Source organism: Oncorhynchus kisutch, linkage group LG20 (assembly GCF_002021735.2).
Source record: "Oncorhynchus kisutch isolate 150728-3 linkage group LG20, Okis_V2, whole genome shotgun sequence".
NCBI classification, from domain to species: Eukaryota; Metazoa; Chordata; class Actinopteri; order Salmoniformes; family Salmonidae; genus Oncorhynchus; species Oncorhynchus kisutch.
Genome location: NC_034193.2, coordinates 17577841 through 17597864, shown reverse-complemented (window position 1 = coordinate 17597864; position 20024 = coordinate 17577841). Strand labels below are relative to the sequence as shown.

General features: G+C 41.5%; 1 protein-coding gene across 2 annotated transcripts in view; it reads left to right on the top strand.

The window, feature by feature from the left end:
• Positions 1–17293, top strand: part of LOC109866004 (arf-GAP with dual PH domain-containing protein 1) — a 30976-nt gene extending 13683 nt beyond the window's left edge. Inside the window, exons 2-10 of one of the 2 annotated variants that reach the window (XM_020454537.2) lie at positions 1472–1602; positions 2184–2275; positions 5050–5132; positions 12294–12406; positions 12883–13029; positions 14887–14970; positions 15432–15566; positions 15715–15943; positions 16602–17293. In XM_020454537.2, coding sequence (XP_020310126.1) covers positions 1472–1602; positions 2184–2275; positions 5050–5132; positions 12294–12406; positions 12883–13029; positions 14887–14970; positions 15432–15566; positions 15715–15943; positions 16602–16630 — 1043 coding nt within the window. In that variant the 3' untranslated portion in view covers positions 16631–17293. Of the gene's footprint in view, positions 1–1471; positions 1603–2183; positions 2276–5049; positions 5133–12293; positions 12407–12864; positions 13030–14886; positions 14971–15431; positions 15567–15714; positions 15944–16601 lie in introns of both variants that reach the window. The other variant, XM_020454536.2, reaches the window with a different exon arrangement.
• The last annotated feature ends 2731 nt before the right edge of the window (positions 17294–20024 follow it).

Sequence of the window (20024 nt, the reverse complement as noted above, 5' to 3'; positions counted from 1 at the left end):
AGTCTGACTGAGCGGTGGAAGGCAGCAGCAGACTCGTAAGCATTCATTCAAACAACACTTTACTGCGTTTGCCAGTAGCTCATAGCAATGCTTGAAGCACAGCGCTGTTTATGACTTTAAGCCCATCAACTCCCGAGATTAGGCTGGCAATACAATAGTGCCTATAAGAACATCCAATAGTCAAAGGTGTATGAAATACAAATGGTATAGAGAGAAATAGTCCTATAATTCCTATAATAACTACAACCTAAAACTTCTTAACTGAATATCACCAGGTTTCATAATTTCTCATGTTCTGAGCAAGGAACTTACATGTTAGCTTTTTTACATGGCACATATTGCACTTTTACTTTCTTCTCCAACATTGTGTTTTTGCATTATTTAAACCAAATTGAACATGTTTCATTATTTATTTGAGACCAAATAGTTTTTATTGATGTATTATATTAAGTTAAAATAAGTGTTCATTGTTCATTCAGCATTGTTGTAATTGTCATTATTACAAATATATATATATATATATATATAAAAATCAGCTAATTTAATCGGTATTGGCTTTTTTTGGTCCTCCAATAATAGGTATCGGCGTTGAAAAATCATGATCGGTCGACCTCTAATCTTAATGCTGTGTCCAAAAAATTCCCAAGTACATGTTCATATTCATGTTTGTGGCTGATACAATGCAGTCTATTCCTTCCATAGCAAAGTGTTCTCTGCAGAGTTCATGTGTTTGTCTGCCAGATCTCTGTAGTGGCTGTGTGTGTTTGTGTGTGCGTGGTTGTGTGTGTGCGTGCACGTTGCTGCATGCGTGTAATAGACTAGCAATGGCCTGGTGTTCTGATGAACAGTGCTTTAATACTGTCTGTGGATTTTTATCAGTGAATATCTCAGCCTGTTTCCTGTGCTAAGCCTAAATATGATTTCCCCTTTGTCCACACACACACACACACACACACACACACACACACACACACACACACACACACACACAAACATACACACGCGGTATCTGTTTCTCTTTCTCTCTCTACGCAGCACGTGTCCTTTACTCCTTCAGTTATATTGGCCTCTTTACTTTGCACCTAATACCTTTCAGAAGTGCGTGCGTCAGCACTTTTAATATTTATAGTTTGAACATTGAGCTCATACCCCTTCTGTTGCACCACGTTTGTGACCCTGTATCTTCCCTTCTGTTCCTTCCCCCCCTCCCTCCATATCGCTCTATCCCCCCTGCTCTCTTCCCCCTTCTCCATTCCCCCTCTCCCTCCATATCGCTCTATCCCCTCTGCTCTCTCCCCCCTTCTCCATTCCCCCTCTCCCTCCATATCGCTCTATCCCCTCTGCTCTCTCCCCCCTTCTCCATTCCCCCTCTCCCTCCATATCGCTCTATTCCCCCCTGCTCCCTCCCCCCTTCTCCATTCTGCCTCTCCCTCCCCTCTGTCCCCTCCCGCCTCCCCGTCTCTCTCCTCAGAGCCAGACTGGGCGTCGGTGACTTTGGGTGTATTTGTGTGCCAGGGCTGCTCTCTCCTCCACAGAGGCATCCCCCACATCAGCAGGGTCAAGTCCGTCCAGCAGGAGTCATGGGAGGCCTCAGAGGTGGAGGTCAGTAACCCTACTGTACCAGAGGGGGAAGCATGAATGAATGTATATTATATTGCATCACATTGCTCCTAATTACAGTTGTCACCTATTGCCAATTACAACCTGATTTGAGATCAGATCTTGCCATCCAGCTTCTTAAGTCTGCCCATTTTAGGCCAAACAACAACAAAAAACGGACCATCAGTCAGTTCCAGTAGTGTGTCTCGCACATTGCCTTCTTTAGACTGGAAAGCCTAATTCCCACAGGGACTTGTTCATCATTTCTAAATGCAATAATAATGTCAACTCCAAGAGACCACCACGGATGAGATTTGGGGAGTGAAAGCCTTGAGGGAGAGTGATAGACTCGGCATAGCACTACCCGGGGGTTAGAAGGGATAGAGGATTCTCAGACTAAAGTTACAACAAGACGTGTTGATTGGAGTTGCTGATAATTCCCTGAGGGAAACATAAAGACAGAAAACAAGATGCTTGGACTGCAATTTCGTACTACTCTTAGTTTCCTTCCCGTAAATATCAGTCTTAAAAATGCCCCTTATGTGTTGTCAATACATTAATGGATTTATTCCGTCTACCGTCAGCTCATGGCTGCCATGGGTAACGAAGCTGCCAAAGCTAAGTATGAACAGAAGGTTCCAGCATTCTACTACAGACCCAAACACACAGACTGCAAGTAAGTCACCCACGTCACTGAGTTATAATGAACTAGCAACATTGTTCGGTCCGTTGGTATGTACAGTTGAAGTCGGAAGTTTACATACACCTTAGCCAAATACATCTAAACTCCGTTTTTCACAATTCCTGACATTTAATCCTAGTAAAATTCACTGTCTTCGGTCAGTTAGGATCACTGTTTTATTTTAAGAATGTGAAATGTCAGAATAATAGTAGAGAGAATGATTTATTTCAGCTTTTATTTCTTTCATCACATTCCCAGTGTTTCAGAAGTTTACATACAGACAATTAGTATTTGGTAGCATTGCCTTTAAATGGTTTATCTTGGGTCAAACGTTTCGGGTAGCCTTCCACAAGCTTCCCACAATAAGTTGGGTGACTCTTGGCCCATTCCTCCTGACAGAGCTGGTGTAACTGAGTCAGGTTTGTAGGCATCCTTACTCGCACACGCTTTTTCAGTTCTGTCCACAAATTTTCTATAGGATTGAGGTCAGGGCTTTGTGATGGCCTCTCCAATACCTTGACTTTGTTGTCCTTAAGACATTTTGCCACAACTTTGGAAGTATGCTTGGGGTCATTGTCCATTTGGAAGACCCATTTGCGACCAAGCTTTATCTTCCTGACTGAGATGTTGCTTCAATATATCCACATAATTTTCCTGCCTCATGATGCCATCTATTTTCTGACGTGCACCAGTCCCTCCTGCAGCAAAGCAGCCCCACAACATGATGCTGCCACCATCGTGCTTCACGGTTGGGATGGTGTTCTTCGGCTTGCAAGCCTCCCCCTTTTTCCTCCAAACATAATAATGGTCATTATGGCCAAACAGATCTATTTTTGTTTCATCAGACCAGAGGACATTTCTCCAAAAAGTACGATCTTCGTCCCCATGTCTCCACCGTAGTCTGGCGTTTTTATGGCAGTTTTGGAGCAGTGGCTTCTTCCTTGCTGAGCTGCCTTTCAGGTTATGTCGATATAGGACTCATTTTACTGTGGATATAGATACTTTTGTACCTGTTTCCTCCAGCATCTTCACAAGGTCCTTTACTGTTGTTCTGGGATTGATTTGCACCTTTCGCACCAAAGTATGTTCATCTCTAGGAGACAGAACGTGTCTGCTTCCTGAGCGGTCTGACGGCTGCGTGGTCCCATGGTGTTTATACTTGCGTACTATTGTTTGTACATATGCACGTGGTACCTTCAGACTTTTGGAAATGAATGAAAAGGATGAACCAGACTTGTAGAGGTCTACAATGTTTTTTCTGAGGTGTTGGCTGATTTCTTTAGATTTTCCCATGATGTCAAGCAAAAAGGCACTGAATTTGAAGGTAGGCCTTGAAATACATCCACAGGTACACCTCCTATTGACTCAAATGTTGTCAATTAGCCTATCAGAAGCTTCTAAAGCCATGACATCATTTTCTGGAATTTTCTAAGCTGTTTAAAGGCACAGTCAACTTAGTGTATGTAAACTTCTGACCCACTGGAATTGTGATACAGTGAATCGTAAGTGACGCAATCAGTCTGTAAACAATTGTTGGAAAAATTACTTGTGTCATGTACAAGTAGATGTCCTAACTGACTTGCCAAAACTATAGTTTGTTGATAAGAAATTTGGTTGAAAAACGAGTGGTTAAAAAACACGTTTTAATTACTCCAAACTAAGTGTATGTAAACTTCCGACTTCATATGAGGCTAAAGTGTGAAGTGTGACTACCAGGGTTGGGGTCAATTCCAATTCATTTGAAATTCCAAAATTCCAAAATTGGAATTATTTTATGTAATTTATTTGAAATTTAATTCAATATATTCCCAGTTAATGGAATTAATGGATTTAGTATTAAAAAAACTGAATTTACCTAACATTGGAATTAAGAGGAAGTGAATTATCTCTGAATTCAAAGACCGACTTTACAGGGACAGGGAATTTAATTAGAATGTAATTTGTGGAATTAATCCCAACTCTGGTGACTAATACACTGCAGATTTATGCCTCTTGAAAAACAGTGTGTTGTCTGTGCCATTACTCTTCTCTGTGGGTACTAAATCAACTAGCATATTACGTGTGAGAGAGTTGATAGTGAGAGGCAGATTTTTTTGTGTCAATCGAATGGATTACTTTAATCTAGGTAGCCTAGCAGTTAAGAGCATTGGGCCAGTAACCGAAAGGTCGTCGGTTCCAATCCCTGAGCTGACTAGGTGAATATGTCAATGTGCCCTTGAGCAAGGCACTTAACCCTAATTTATCCTGTAAGTCGCTCTGGATAAGAGCGTCTGCTAAATGACTAAAATGTATATATTTCTTTATGAATAATCTGGTGCTTGTGCTTTCAGAAAAGCTGCAAAATACTGTCTGACCATACTGACATGATTATAAGTGACAGGAAAGAAAGATAGGAACATCTGAAAGAGGTGTTTTTATACTGTATGTAGGTCTATCAGAGAGAAAGAGGAGATGCTGTTGTTGGCATGGCGATGTTCTCCTCATCACACACAACTAAAGATAGATCTAAAGATAGATCCTCTATCACTCTCATCAATCTTTTTATCCTGGAGTAAAGGTGTGTGTGTGTGTGGGTGGGTGGGTGGGTGGGTGTATACGGGAAATGGAGGTGAAAGGAAAAGAGAATCTGTCACAGCAGTAGAAATGTGGCCTGAGTCCCAAACTCCCAGCTTGTTATCCCGTCACCCGTTCAGCTAACAGCATGGCACCTGTGCTATAGAGAAACCTGAGAGAAGGTGAAACACGTCCATTGCGTCATTGTGTTCCAGGCTACTGCGGGAGCAATGGATCCGAGCCAGGTACGAGAGGAACGAGTTTGAGTTCATCGAGAAACAGGAGCCTTACTCTGCAGGTGAGCTGACATTAGGGCTGTTACGGTGACCATATTACCGCCACACCGGCAGTTACGAGTCATGGCGGCAGTCAAATTCACAGTAATTATGCTTCCTCATGTGCTGATGGTGCTGATGGTCATTAGTAGCCTACCAAACTTCATAACTGCCTAGTACTCAGCACTCTATTGTCCCTCTATCAATGCATATGTATTCGAAAATCCAATCAAACACTTAATTAGAGCCCATAAGCTCATGTTGTGCAACATTTCTATAGGCTATGCAATTGTGTGAGAAAACAGTGTTGATGTCCTCTTAAAAATAGGAGGATCCCATCAGCTTTCTATAGGCTAGGCCTACTATATTTATTTCTCTACTTTCCTAGTATTTAGCACATTGCTTATGTTTACAACAGGAGTATAGCCTACCAGGCTGGCATGAAAATGAACCACGGGAAAAGCTTCCTCCATTCGCTAGTTAAGTGCATGGATTTAAATGTATTTTTTCCACTGCCCCTGTTTCGAGGCAGGTGCATGATAATGGTGCATTCTACATTTTTTTTAAGTCACACATACAGTACCAGTCAAAAGTTTGGACACACCTACTGATTCCAGGGTTTTTCTTTATTTCTACTATTTTCTACATTGTAGAATAATAGTGAAGACATCAAAACTATGAAATAACGCATATGGAATCATGTAGTAACCAAAAAAGTGTTAAATGATGACAGCTTTGCATACTCTTGGCATTCCCTCAACCAGCTTCACCTGAATGCTTTTTCAACAGTCTTGAAGGAGTTCCCACATATGCTGAGCACCAAAGAGTTCAATCTTGATTTCATCAGACCAGAGAATCTTGTTTCTTATGGTCTGAGAGTCTTTAGGTGCCTTTTGGCAAACTCCAAGCGGCCTGTCATGTGCCTTTTACTGAGGAGTGGCTTCCGTCTGGCCACTCTACCATAAAGACCTGATTTGTGGAGTGCTGCAGAGATTGTTGTCCTTCTGGAATGTTCTCACGGAGGAAATTTATAACTCTGTCAGAGTGACCGAAGAGTTCTTGGTCACCTCCCTGAACAAGGTCCTCCTCCCCTGATTGCTCAGTTTGGCCAGGCGGCCAGCTCAAGAAAGGGTTTTGGTGGTTCCAAACTTCTTCCATTTAGGAATGTCCACTGTGTTTTTGGGGACCTTTAATGCTGCAGAAATGTTTTGGTACCCTTCCCCAGATCTGTGCCTCGACATAACCCTGTCTCGGAGCTCTACGAACAATTCCTTCGATCTCATGGTTTGGTTTTTGCCCTGACATGCACTGTCAACTGTGGGACCTTATATAGACAGGTGTGTGCCTTTCTAAATCATGTCCAATAAATTGAATTTACCACAGGTGGACTCCAATCAAGTTGTAGAAACATCTCAAGAATGATCAATGGAAACAGGATGCACCTGAGCTCAATTTCGAGTCTCATAGCAAAGGGTCTGAATACTTATGTAAATAAGGTGTTTCTGCTTTTTATTTTGAAAACATTTGCAAAAAAATCTAAAAACCTGTTTTTGCTTTGTCATTATTGGGCATTGTGTGTAGATTGCAGATTATTTATATATATTTCATCAATTTTTAGCATAAGGCTGTTACATAACAAAATGTGGAATAAGTCAAGGGGTCTGAATACTTTCCGGAGGCACTCTATGTAAAGACAAAATTAATGATGGATGACAATATTAGCCTATCACTTGTGAATTATTTACTGTATTATCACTTGTGAATGATGCCTTTTTAAAATCATAGTCACACACCTCACGTAGCCTAGCCCATATGCCTATATGTTTTGATAAGGTTTGTATCACAACTAAAGTGGCCAAATATATTCTTAAAATTAAGCACATTAATCCGCTTTACAACAGGTGTAGAGACTAACTGGCAAATTTGGGGAAGGTCATTTTCACCATAAAAATGCACCTAAAAGCATTACATGCATAATCGCATTTGAGGTCACTTGAGAATTATGTTTTCCTGCTAATTGATTGCATTTTGGAACATTCACGCTTATAAGGTCATATTTAAGCTAAAAGTTCTGATCTGTTGTGTAAGCCTCGTTTCTAGTGGTTGTATTCATTTGGGATCTATCGCATCCCGCATCTGTCCCAGACTATGTTTGGAATATTTATTTCAAGCACAGAATAGAATAGGTCACCTTTTGTCCTGTGAGAGATAGTAGATTGACGTAGGCAGCCTATGTCAATCTATTATCCCACTTAGTACAAAAGTTGTTAGGCTCGTGCTTTTGCTGTTCGTTCGGCTTGTTGACTGACAAAATGTTAATGTGGAAAGTTCTTCCAATATCTTCAATGTGCGCCTTGGAATTGGATAAGGACACACGTAGTTGCATCCCCGATGTGTCTGTCTTCACTTGTGCCTGTGAGAAAAACCCGATCACGTGAATGGAATTGGCTAATAAGAATTGAGCTATCTGAGAGAGCCATGTGAGGGAGAGGTGCTTCGGAGCACGCTGCCAGGAAAAGGGAATTATAATTATTATATTCAGCCCAAGGGCACAATGGCCACTGGCCACTGAAGGCATGGATTTTTTTAGGTGGCATTACAGCCACACAAAGGGGATGCCTCTGGGAAATTCGACACATTATCAAGTGCTTGTCAATTTGTGAATGAGAGACTGATGAAGTGTGTACAGCCTGCGCATGAAACAAAGCAGAGCTCATGCCTTTCATGCAGCCTTAGAACGTATGAAAAATACAAATGTTGGTCTATATGTTTTGATCACAACTAAAGTTGTATAAATAACTCTAAATGAAGCATATAGAAAGAGCTGTTTGTTTGTTAACAGCTCAACACAGAATAGCCGCATGTGCCCACTCCCAAATATCTTGGAGAAAACATCCTTTCTATTTCAGTCAGCTATGTTCAATTGTATTCTTCATACTATACAATGATTTAAAATAATGCCAAGGAATTCTAAGCAAATCTTGTCTGCTAAATGAACTAGTGTAGCCCACAGCCATATGGCACAGATCAGGGCCTAACATAAGGACAAGAAGTATTCTATTCTGTTCTTCTGAAATAGTCTACATTTTCTTCTTATCATGTTTCTTTAGACCTGTCTAAAATACAGAAAAATATTTATTGTGATGGTGGACTCTATGGGTTTATGAGACTTTTTAAAATGCATATGTTCCAAAGGTCTGCATCAGTAGCTTGTAGGCTATGCGTGGAAGCCAGGAGATGCTAAATGTTCATTAACGGTCAATTACATGAGACCAGCAGTTATTTGCTTGACAATCACCGGCTGACAAAATGTCATGACCTCCACAGCCCTAGTTGACACACAAACACACACACACACACACAGAGGGAGAGAGAGACACACATACACACACACACAGAGACAAACACATGCACACATACACACACACACACACACACACAAGCTTTGCCTATGCAAAGTTATGGATGCAGAGCTATGGAAAATCTAGCAAACAAATAGTCCTTCTCTGTCATGACAGCAAAGCATTGCCTAAACAATTTGCAAATACAAAAAAAAACTTGAGTTTACAATCCTGACAAATCCTTTACCCCTGCATCATCTAGTCAGAATATTTCAAGTCCTTTACCCCTGCATCATCTAGTCAGAATATTTCAAGTCCTTTACCCCTGCATCATCTAGTCAGAATATTTCAAGTCCTTTACCCCTGCATCATCTAGTCAGAATATTTCAAATCCTTTACCCCTGCATCATCTAGTCAGAATATTTCAAGTCCTTTACCCCTGCATCATCTAGTCAGAATATTTCAAGTCCTTTACCCCTGCATCATCTAGTCAGAATATTTCAAGTCCTTTACCCCTGCATCATCTAGTCAGAATATTTCAAGTCCTTTACCCCTGCATCATCTAGTCAGAATATTTCAAATCCTTTACCCCTGCATCATCTAGTCAGAATATTTCAAGTCCTTTACCCCTGCATCATCTAGTCAGAATATTTCAAATCCTTTACCCCTGCATCATCTAGTCAGAATATTTCAAGTCCTTTACCCCTGCATCATCTAGTCAGAATATTTCAAGTCCTTTACCCCTGCATCATCTAGTCAGAATATTTCAAATCCTTTACCCATGCATCATCTAGTCAGAATATTTCAAGTCCTTTACCCCTGCATCATCTAGTCAGAATATTTCAAATCCTTTACCCCTGCATCATCTAGTCAGAATATTTCAAGTCCTTTACCCCTGCATCATCTAGTCAGAATATTTCAAATCCTTTACCCCTGCATCATCTAGTCAGAATATTTCAAGTCCTTTACCCCTGCATCATCTAGTCAGAATATTTCAAGTCCTTTACCCCTGCATCATCTAGTCAGAATATTTCAAATCCTTTACCCATGCATCATCTAGTCAGAATATTTCAAGTCCTTTACCCCTGCATCATCTAGTCAGAATATTTCAAATCCTTTACCCCTGCATCATCTAGTCAGAATATTTCAAGTCCTTTACCCCTGCATCATCTAGTCAGAATATTTCAAGTCCTTTACCCCTGCATCATCTAGTCAGAATATTTCAAGTCCTTTACCCCTGCATCATCTAGTCAGAATATTTCAAGTCCTTTACCCCTGCATCATCTAGTCAGAATATTTCAAGTCCTTTACCCCTGCATCATCTAGTCAGAATATTTCAAGTCCTTTACCCCTGCATCATCTAGTCAGAATATTTCAAGTCCTTTACCCCTGCATCATCTAGTCAGAATATTTCAAATCCTTTACCCATGCATCATCTAGTCAGAATATTTCAAGTCCTTTACCCCTGCATCATCTAGTCAGAATATTTCAAGTCCTTTACCCCTGCATCATCTAGTCAGAATATTTCAAGTCCTTTCCACAGAAATGCTTTGTTTGGGAACTATGAATTTAAGATATTTTGTGTTAGATTTTATTAAATTTTTTACCTTAGTTATTTAATAAATATTTTCTTAACTCTATTTCCTGAACTGCGTTGTTGGTTAAGGGCTTGTAAGTAAGAATTTCACTGTAAGGTCTACTACACCTGTTGAATTCAGCGCATGTGACAAATAAAATCTGATTTGATTTGAGAAAGGGTGACTGAGGCATAGGATAAATGCAGAGTGACTATGTCTGGCCTTGTTTTCGTAATTGTGCTTGTTTGTGTTCTTACTTAACGGAGACAGTGTCAGTGAATGAGCCTTCACGCAATGAAACAAGACTATCTTGCTCTTATTGGAGCCAGACTGGATTCCCATTTGATAAAGATGACCTCGTCTGTTTACCATGAGATTCAACTTCCTCTTTATGTGCACACATACACATGCGTCTTGCGCAGCCACACATACATGCACACATGTACACACACACAGAGGCACGCACTCTCACACACACACACACACATACACACACAGTTGTATGACTGGCTGTAATACAGATGGATGCATTGGGCAGGAGATTTATATTAGTTTATATCTATTTGCATCACATATTTGTATCACATATATTTGCATCATCAATGCATTTGCATCAGATGTACCCAGGGCTAAAATCAATAGATCCATAGTTTCTACCCTCTTCAGGGTCCTAGATGTTCTGTTAGCTTCTGTAGAGCAAGGACAGTGGTAGTAAACTAACCTCCCCAGTCGTCGATGGCAGTATTGATTCTGTATGCAGAGAAAGAGAGGGAGGTGGAGGGGGGAGGTTGTTATTGATCGATGAGGTAATGCAAGGTGAATGATTCATGTCAGACTGGGAAAAGAGAGACACCAATCTCTGTCACCAGGGGATGGAGAGATGAGAGGGAGGAGAAAATGGGACAGAGGCGTGAGGACAGAATTGGGTGGTATGGAAGTGAGGGGGGAGAGATGTGGGGGGGTATGGAACTTGAGGGGGGAGAGAAGTTGGAGGTATGGAACTTGAGGGGGGAGAGAAGTTGGAGGTATGGAACATGAGGGAGGAGAGACGTGGGAGGTATGGAACATGAGGGAGGAGAGACGTGGGGGGTATGGAACATGAGGGAGGAGAGACGTGGGAGGTATGGAACATGAGGGAGGAGAGACGTGGGAGGTATGGAACATGAGGGAGGAGAGACGTGGGAGGTATGGAACATGAGGGAGGAGAGACGTGGGGGGTATGGAACATGAGGGAGGAGAGACGTGGGAGGTATGGAACATGAGGGAGGAGTGACGTGGGGGGTATGGAACTTGAGGGGTGCTGGATGGGAAAAGGAGATTGAAAATAGGGGTTATGAGTGTATTTGAGAGAGGAAAAGGAAGAGCGATCGAGGAGGATACTTACAGTATAACTGACATTCCACGGAGAGAGAGTGGGAGGGAGGTGAAAGGAAAATAGAGAAGTAAAGAGCGAACTAGAGGGGGAGGAGGGAGAGAGAAGGAGAGTGAGAGAGATGAAGTGCGTGTGTAGCCTGTAATGAATTACATACAGTGCTCTGTACTGCCACATCATATAATGAAACAACTTCCTGTCTGTAAGAGGGCCAAAAATAGACTGGGAAGAACTTATTGAGAATTATAAACTGGGTGGTTCGAGCCCTGAATGCTGACTGGCTGAAAGCCGTGGTATATCAAACCGTATACCACTGGTATAACAAAACATGTATTTTTACTCTTCTAATTATGCTGGTAACCAGTTTATAATAAATCAAATCAAATCAAATGTATTTATATAGCCCTTTGTACATCAGCTGATATCTCAAAGTGCTGTACAGAAACCCAGCCTAAAACCCCAAACAGCAAGCAATGCAGGTGTAGAAGCACGATTAAGGGTGTTGCATCGTGACTAAGAACAGCCCTTATATGGTATATTGGCCATATACCACACCCCCTCGGGCCTTGTTGCTTAAATAGAGCACTGTGTCATTAACATGTAAAAGGATGTACTTTACCATCAGGGAGGTTATTTTTTCTCCCTGTCATCTTTTCTTTGACTTCCTCTCTCATGCACTCTCTTTCTGCTAAAGCCTCTCTTTTTCTGTCTCTCTTTCACTCTCCCACCATCTGCTTTGCTATTTCTTTATTACACCAGAGAGTTATTTCTCCTTCTTTCTCTCGTGTTCTCTCTCCCACCTCTTCCATATCTCTGTCTTTCTATCTCTCTCTCTCTTTCACCTCCACTCTGTCAGTTTGTCTGAGTTTGTCTGGTGTGTCTCTATCTACCCAGGGTACAGAGAGGGGTTTCTATGGAAACGGGGCCGAGACAACGGTCAGTTCCTCAGTCGGAAATTCATCCTGTCGGAACGAGAGGGGGCGCTCAAGTACTTCAGCAAGCAGGAGGTAAGGCTGGAGTCAACACGAATGCTCTCGCACATGAACACAAGCATGTTGCTGGGAAATGTCATCTCCAGCTAACTTTATGCTACTAGCTTTCAAGTTAACCATCTGAAGTTAACCACCTGAAGTTAACCACCTGAAGTTAACCACCTGAAGTGAACCACCTGAAGTGAACCACCTGAAGTGAACCACCTGAAGTGAACCACCTGAAGTTAAACAGTACTTGTATAGCAGGCTATGTACAGTATACACGTATTTGTCTACAAGGAAACGCAAACAAATGCCTCAAAAGATGTCATGTTTGTGTTTACTGTAAACATACAGTATGTGTTATTCTAACAAGTTATATGTATAATGATTAAGAAGGGTGGGGTTAAATGCGGAAGACACATTTCGAATGCATTCAGTTGTGCAACTGACTAGGTATCTTCCCCCCCACCCCGTATTTCTGTACTGTATAGTTTGTGTATCTCCCCCAGGCGCGGGACCCCAAGGCGGTGATGAAGATTGAAACTCTCAACGCTACGTTCCAACCGGCTAAGATAGGCAACCCCTACGGCCTGCAGATCACCTACCTTAGAGACAACAGCACCAGGAACATCTTTGTGTACCACAGCGACTCTAAGGTGACACATATGGTTGACTGTGACAAATGGGCAATATTTATGTAGCCTGGTCCCAGATCTGTTTATGCCGGTATAGCCAATGGTTTGGTGTAAATGCACTGAATTGTTAGAGATATTATGCATGAGGAATCAACATTTCAATGGTACACCCAATCTGCTGCTGTTCCTCATGTCATGGAACGCTGATTTAGTCTGTTAAACTAAATCTGATTGTACTATTTCAGTGTCTAGGTCTCTAATGGAGATGGGCTGTTCTGGATAACTGAGTGAGAGTGGAAATGAAAATGTCTGTTTAATCAGTAGACATCAGTCTTCACTGTGACATGTAGTTTTACTCGTAATCCTGCCATGTAATCTGAGAAATGTGGAACTGTTTAGAGAAAAGTGGAGGGAGTTGTTTACACAAAGGGCTGGCTTGCTAGCATGCTAGCAGGCACATAGGCTGTTTTTCTCTGAGTGTTTACTGCTTAGCACACCAGATGATCATCTCTCTCAGTCGTGAGTCAGCCTTCTCTGTGGTCGTCACATGTTACCACAGTCACAAAGTCATAGACCCTGCCTATTTGTACAATTTCTCTTCTCAGATTTTAAACCTGACCCTAACCTTAAACCCAACCCTAACCACACTGCTAACCATATGCCTAACTCTAACCTGAAATGAAAACCAAAAAAGATCATGTATGTTTTCATGAATTTTTACGATATAGACAATTTTGTGACTTTCATTCTCTGTGGGATGAAAGCCACAGAGCGTACAGCCCCATCTGTTGGTCAACAGACACAATAGCAGGCTTGAACAGAACAGCAATAGTAAAGCTGCCATGTCATGGCATTGTCATAGCTGGGGGAAGTAGTTTGGGGATGGAGGTGCTGAATTTCTTTTGCAGCAAATACAGGACAAGTAAAAGGCAGGAAGTACTTTTGTGAAAAAAATAGTTTTTCCAGAATTTGTAACTTGAGTACCTTTTCCAGTTTCGTGAAATACTTTGCAAATGCAAGTTATTTCTATGTGAACTGAAATAGTCTATTCATTCCTTTTACATTTTAGTCGATGTTTTTATCCAGAGCAACTTACATTGTGAATACATTTTCGTACTGGTCCTCTGTGGGAATCGAACCCATAACCCTGGTGCTGCAAGTGTTATGCTCTACCAACTGACCCACATGAGTCTCAGTGTACTCAATTACTGTATTGTGCATAGTTTTTCTTCGTGGTGATGGAAAGTCTACAGGTAGAAACCTAGATGATCAGCCTATGTACAATACAGTCATGTATATTGATATTTAGTGGCTTGTAAGGATGGAAAATTATTACTGCAAAAGGCTGGCTTTTTTTCGATGTTATTTGATATTCAAATTGATGTGGATGTTTTGGGTCTTTGCCCATAACTTTTCACTTTTTGATGTAAATGTTTGAGGACATGGTTTTGTTCTTTCTGGAATCCAGTCGACTCTTACAATTCCAACTATCGAATCCTGCAAGATACTGTTCTTAATTATGCAGCTACCTTTTCTGCCAAAGCGGAGATGCTGAAAACATTTTTACCCCACGTTACAAATATCTATTGGTCTGCGAATACAGGACTATTAAAGGCCCAGTGCACTACTTTTGTGAGAGAGAAAAAAAATGTATCCAAAAATAATATTTATTTGTACTGATATATATTTTGTAATTCAGATTTTTTTAGGGGGTGCTGCAGCACCCTCAGCACCTCTACTTCCTGTGGCTGGGGATATAATAGCTTAATCATGTCTCCTATGTTCTATACTGTATCAGGTTTATTTTATTCTATGTAGGAGTGACTCTGAATAAGACATGTATCTGACTAGGATGCTCTTGTGTCTTTATTTTGGTAGGAAATGGTGGACTGGTTCAACGCTATCAGAGCTGCCAGGTTTCATTACCTTCAGGTGGCCTTCCCTGGAGCCAGTGACGAGGAGGTGAGGCCACAACACATGCAGTACTTTGAAATGACAATGATGGGTTCGGCTTTCTGAACTTTGAATATTATGAATCATTAGTTATGCTAGAGACATACACCAGTAGAGTCTACACCAGAAGTTAATTGGCATCTGTAGGAGGAATGTATATGATCAATGCAATTAGGTCAGGTCACATTAAGGGAGAAGGAACAGTTTATTGCCAGTATCACTTAATTTCCTGCCTGGCAATAAAGATGCAATGTTTAGCGAGAAGGAGGAGACTCCACCCCACACTGGGGTATATATACCACCACTGGTAGAACCATGTCTTTATCTCTTCCACTGTTCCATCCTTTGGGGTGAATAAACCTGGTTTCAGATTTCATAGTGTACGTCAAGTTCTTACACTGATGTTTATAACCAAACAACCACCAAATTAGACAATATTATATTGTTTTCTCTCTTGTCTTCTCCTTCAGCTGGTGCCCAAACTGACACGTAGCTTCATGAAGGAGGGCTTCATGGAGAAAACAGGCCCAAAACACACAGAGGGCTTTAAGAAGAGGTGGTTCACCATGGATGACAGGAGACTCATGTACTTCAAAGATCCTCTGGTGAGGAGACAGCATCACACCCGACACTAAAATAACTGATTGATTCTGAATGAACCCTACTCCTCATAACTTTTGATTCTGCGGCATACTTTATTCTCTGATCTCTTTCTCTCTCTTTCTCCCCGCCTCTCTCCCCCTCCTCTCTCAGGATGCCTATGCGAGGGGAGAGGTTTTCATCGGCAGTAAGGAGAACAGCTACACCGTGCTCCCGGGCCTTCCCCCTTCCACCCAGGGCTACCACTGGAACCATGGCATCACCATAGTAACACCAGACAGGAAGTTCCTGTTTGCCTGCGAGACGGAGGCGGAGCAGAAAGACTGGATCACTGCTTTCCAGAGGGTTATCAACAGACCCATGAGACCACAGGAGTACGCAGGTTAGTCAGTAAGATGCATTATACAATTGTACTCAAACGTATGCACCAGATTAGGTGTTCTCAAAAGTATGCACTATGTTAGGTGTACTCTGGAGTATGCATTTATGCAGATGTTACATCTTTGCAGTACTGTTTGCAGGGTATGTACAACACCTAGTTTAACTAGTCAAGGTCTCACAAGCAGTTGCTTGGTTGAAGCCAATGTTTTTTGACCAGGCTGAAACAAAAGCCTGCACACCGGGTAACTCCCTAGCTCAAGGGTTGGTATTAATTCATTTAAGTATAGATTGTCAATGTGTTTTTAGAGGTTCAAATGCCGTATCTTAATTTGCCCCTGCTTCTCACAGCAGGAAAAGAATCCTGCAGCAACAGGAAATTTGAATGGAAAAATGTTGTAGGGGTTGATACATTTTTCGTTAGGGCAAATCAAATCTGACATTTTAATGTTCCGATTACAAACTTTAGAAGCCTTTTTAAACCTTGAATACACTACAAGTTCTCATTTCATGGTTTGCATCAAGTTAAGATACAGCACCTGTAGTCCAAAGCAATGTATTGTGTGATTACCTCTTTATATACAGTGTCTATATGCATCTCTATGTAATTATATCTCTATGTTGTGGTAACACTGACTGGTTTTCTGCTCTTCACCGTGCAGTGGAGGCCCACTTCAAACACAAGCCCTGAGACTGGAGCTAGAGCTGTCGGTCTACTGGACTAAGACCAGAACAGACAGGATTTCTCTACAGAGACCCCAGAATAAGTCTATGGGGTTCTAGTGTACCTTTACAGAGGGAGCAAGATGGTAGACATGGAAGAAATGCATCCGAGAGGAGAGGGGTATCAATAGAAAACACTTTCTTCTCCACCTCTCCTGACCTGATGCCCAAACCTGGGGTTAGAGGTCAGGGGGTTTGAGAGGAGAGAAAAGGACACAGAAACATCAACACCCCTGCTGCTGCTCTCCACATCGACCCTCCAGACTGCACCCCCTGCTCTAAGTGTTGTGATCAGCATCCCTTGTTGTATACTAAGGAGTCATGTTCGCCATGTTTGTTGAGAGCAGTACTGTCATTTTAATTATTGATTTGACACTTTTGATGCCAGTGGATTTATGCAATTTCTCAGATTGTTCTGCATAATCTGCACACATTTAACTTTCAAGGTGCTGACAACCTATGCTTCTGTACACGGTTAGGGTTTTACTCATCATGGCAGTTATTTATGTTTGAAATGCAAATGTAAATATTTTGAATCTCAGTGAATGCTGCTTCATGCAACAGGATTGTAAAATGTATTTAATATCATACTGTATCCAGTACCATTCAAATGTTTGGACACACCTACTCATTCCAGTGTGTTTCTTTATTTTTACTATTTTCTACATTGTAGAATAATAGTGAAGACATCAAAACTGTGAAATAACTCATGGAATCATGTAGTAACCAAAAAAGTGTTAAACAAATCAAAATATATTTTAGATTATTCAAAGTAGCCACCCTTTGCCTTGATGACAGCTTTGCACACTCTTGGCATTCTCTCAACCAGCTTCATGAGGTAGTCACCTAGAATTCATTTCAATTAACAGGTGTGACTTGTTAATTTGTGGAATTTCTTTCCTTCTTAATGCACTTAAGCCAATCAGTTGTGTTGTGACAAGGTAGGTGTGTGTATACAGAAGATAGCCCTATTTAAAAGGCCAAGTCCATATAATGGCAAGAACAGCTCAAATAAGTAATGAGAAATTACAGTCCATCATTACTTTAAGACATGAAGGTCAGTCAATCTGGAAAATTTCAAGAACTTTGAAAGTTTCTTCAAGTGCAGTTGCAAAAACCATCAAGTGCTATGATGAAACTGGCTCTTCTGAGGACCGCTACAGGAAAGGAAGACCCAGAGTTACCTCTGCTGCAGAGGATAAGTTCATTAGAGTTAACAGCACCTCAGATTGCAGCCCAATAAATGCTTCACAGAGTTCAAGTAACAGACATCTCAACATCAACTGTTCAGAGTAGACTGCGTGAATCAGGCCTTCATGGTCGAAGTTTCTTCAAAGAAATCACTTCTAAAGGACACCAATAAGAAAAATAGATTTGCTTGGGCCAAGAAACATGAATAATGAACATTAGACAGGTGGAAATCTGTCCTTTGGTCTGATGAGTCCAAATTTGACACAACCACTGTGTCTTTGTGAGACGCAGAATAGGTGAACGAATGATCTCCATGTGTGGTTCCCACCGTGAAGCATGGAGGTGTGATGGTGTGGGGGTGCTTTGCTGTTGACACTGTCAGTGATTTATTTAGAATTCAAGGCACACTTAACCAGTATGGCTACCTCAGCATTCTGCAGCGATACGCCATCCCATCTGGTTTGTGCTTAGTGGGACTATCATTTGTTTTTCAACAGGACAATGACCCAAAACACACCACCAGGCTGTGTAAGGGCTATTTTACCAATAAGGAGTGATGGAGTGCTGCATCAGATGACCTGGCCTCCACAATCACCCGACCTCAACCCAATGGAGATGGTTTGTGATGAATTGGACCGCAAAGTGAAGGAAAAGCAGCCAACATGTGCTCAGTATATGTGGGAACTCCTTCAAGACTGTTGGAAAAGCATTCCAGGTGAAGCTGGTTGAGAGAATGCTAAGAGTGTGCAAAGCTGTCATCGAGGCAAAGGGGGGCTACTTTGATGAATCTCAAATATGAAGTTTATTTTGATTTTTTGTACACTTTTTTAGTTACTACATGATTCCAAATGTGTTATTTCTTAGTTCTATAATGTAGAAAATAGTCAAACAAAAAAAATAGTAATTAAACTTGAATAAGAAGGTGTGTCCAAACGTTTGACTGGTACTGTATGTTTCATCTCCCCGAGCTGATTAAATTAATGTGTGTTTACCATTGCAAAACACTAGAGGGCACTATGGGTCATGTCATACATCACCACAACGTGCATCATCATTTTGCAGGTCTGCCAGTGAAATAAACTTGACAATCCTATTGACCTTTTCTTGTTTACTTTGTGTTAATATTATCAAATGAATAATGAAATAATCTGGAAGGAACAGTGTAATGATGCATTAGGTTGGTTTTCATCATAATGATAAGAGCTCCCTCTCTCTGAAGGGTATCTTTTTCTGTCACTTCTCTCTCTCTCTCTCTAGCACATGGGTTTAGAAACTTTTTTTCTGCACAAATTTACACTAGAAAAGGCAAGGAACCCCACAAGATGCACTCTCAAATTGTTTTATAATTTCAGCCAAAACGGGTCCCTGTTATTTGTGTACTACGCCATCAAATTGTGTACTAAGTAATCAATTTTGTGTGATTATGTTACAAATTTGTTGTGTTTAAGATCCTGGAGTGCATCTTGAATGCTGTTTGTTGGTATTCACTCAATTTTAGGTCCCGCAGGCTGACCCATCACATAATAATGGCATGAAAAGTGTAAAAAGAGTCCTTAGTTTACACTAAAATATTGTATTCTGTACCCATTTGAAGAGAAGAAAAAAAATCTTAAATTGTCAATGTCAGGGTTTGGGAACCGCCCCTCTAGTAGTTCAAAACCTCTTCTCTCACAAACTGTGTTTGTGCGTGCCTGTGTTTGTTTGTGCGTGCCTGTGTTTGTTTGAGCGTGCCTGTGTTTGTTTGTGCGTGCCTGTGTTTGTTTGTGCGTGCCTGTGTTTGTTTGTGCGTGCCTGTGTTTGTTTGTGCGTGCATGTGTGTGTGTGTGTTCTCACAGTATGAATGTGTGCAGAATGGATATGTAGAGGGCACCCTCCAAAGCTGTGTGATTCTTTGTGCTGACTGATGAGTGGACATGGACAGACACAGCTGTTCCTAGAGGCGGCAGTTGGAGAGCTCAGACAGCTGTTGGCGTTCCACCCAGGGAGAGTTCCATCCAGGGACAGTTCCATCCAGGGAGAGTTCCATCCAGGGAGAGTTCCATCCAGGGAGAGTTCCATCCAGGGAGAGTTCCATCCAGGGAGAGTTCCACCCAGGGAGAGTTCCACCCAGGGAGAGTCAGGGAGAGTTCCACCCAGGGAGAGTTCCACCCAGGGAGAGTTCCACCCAGGGA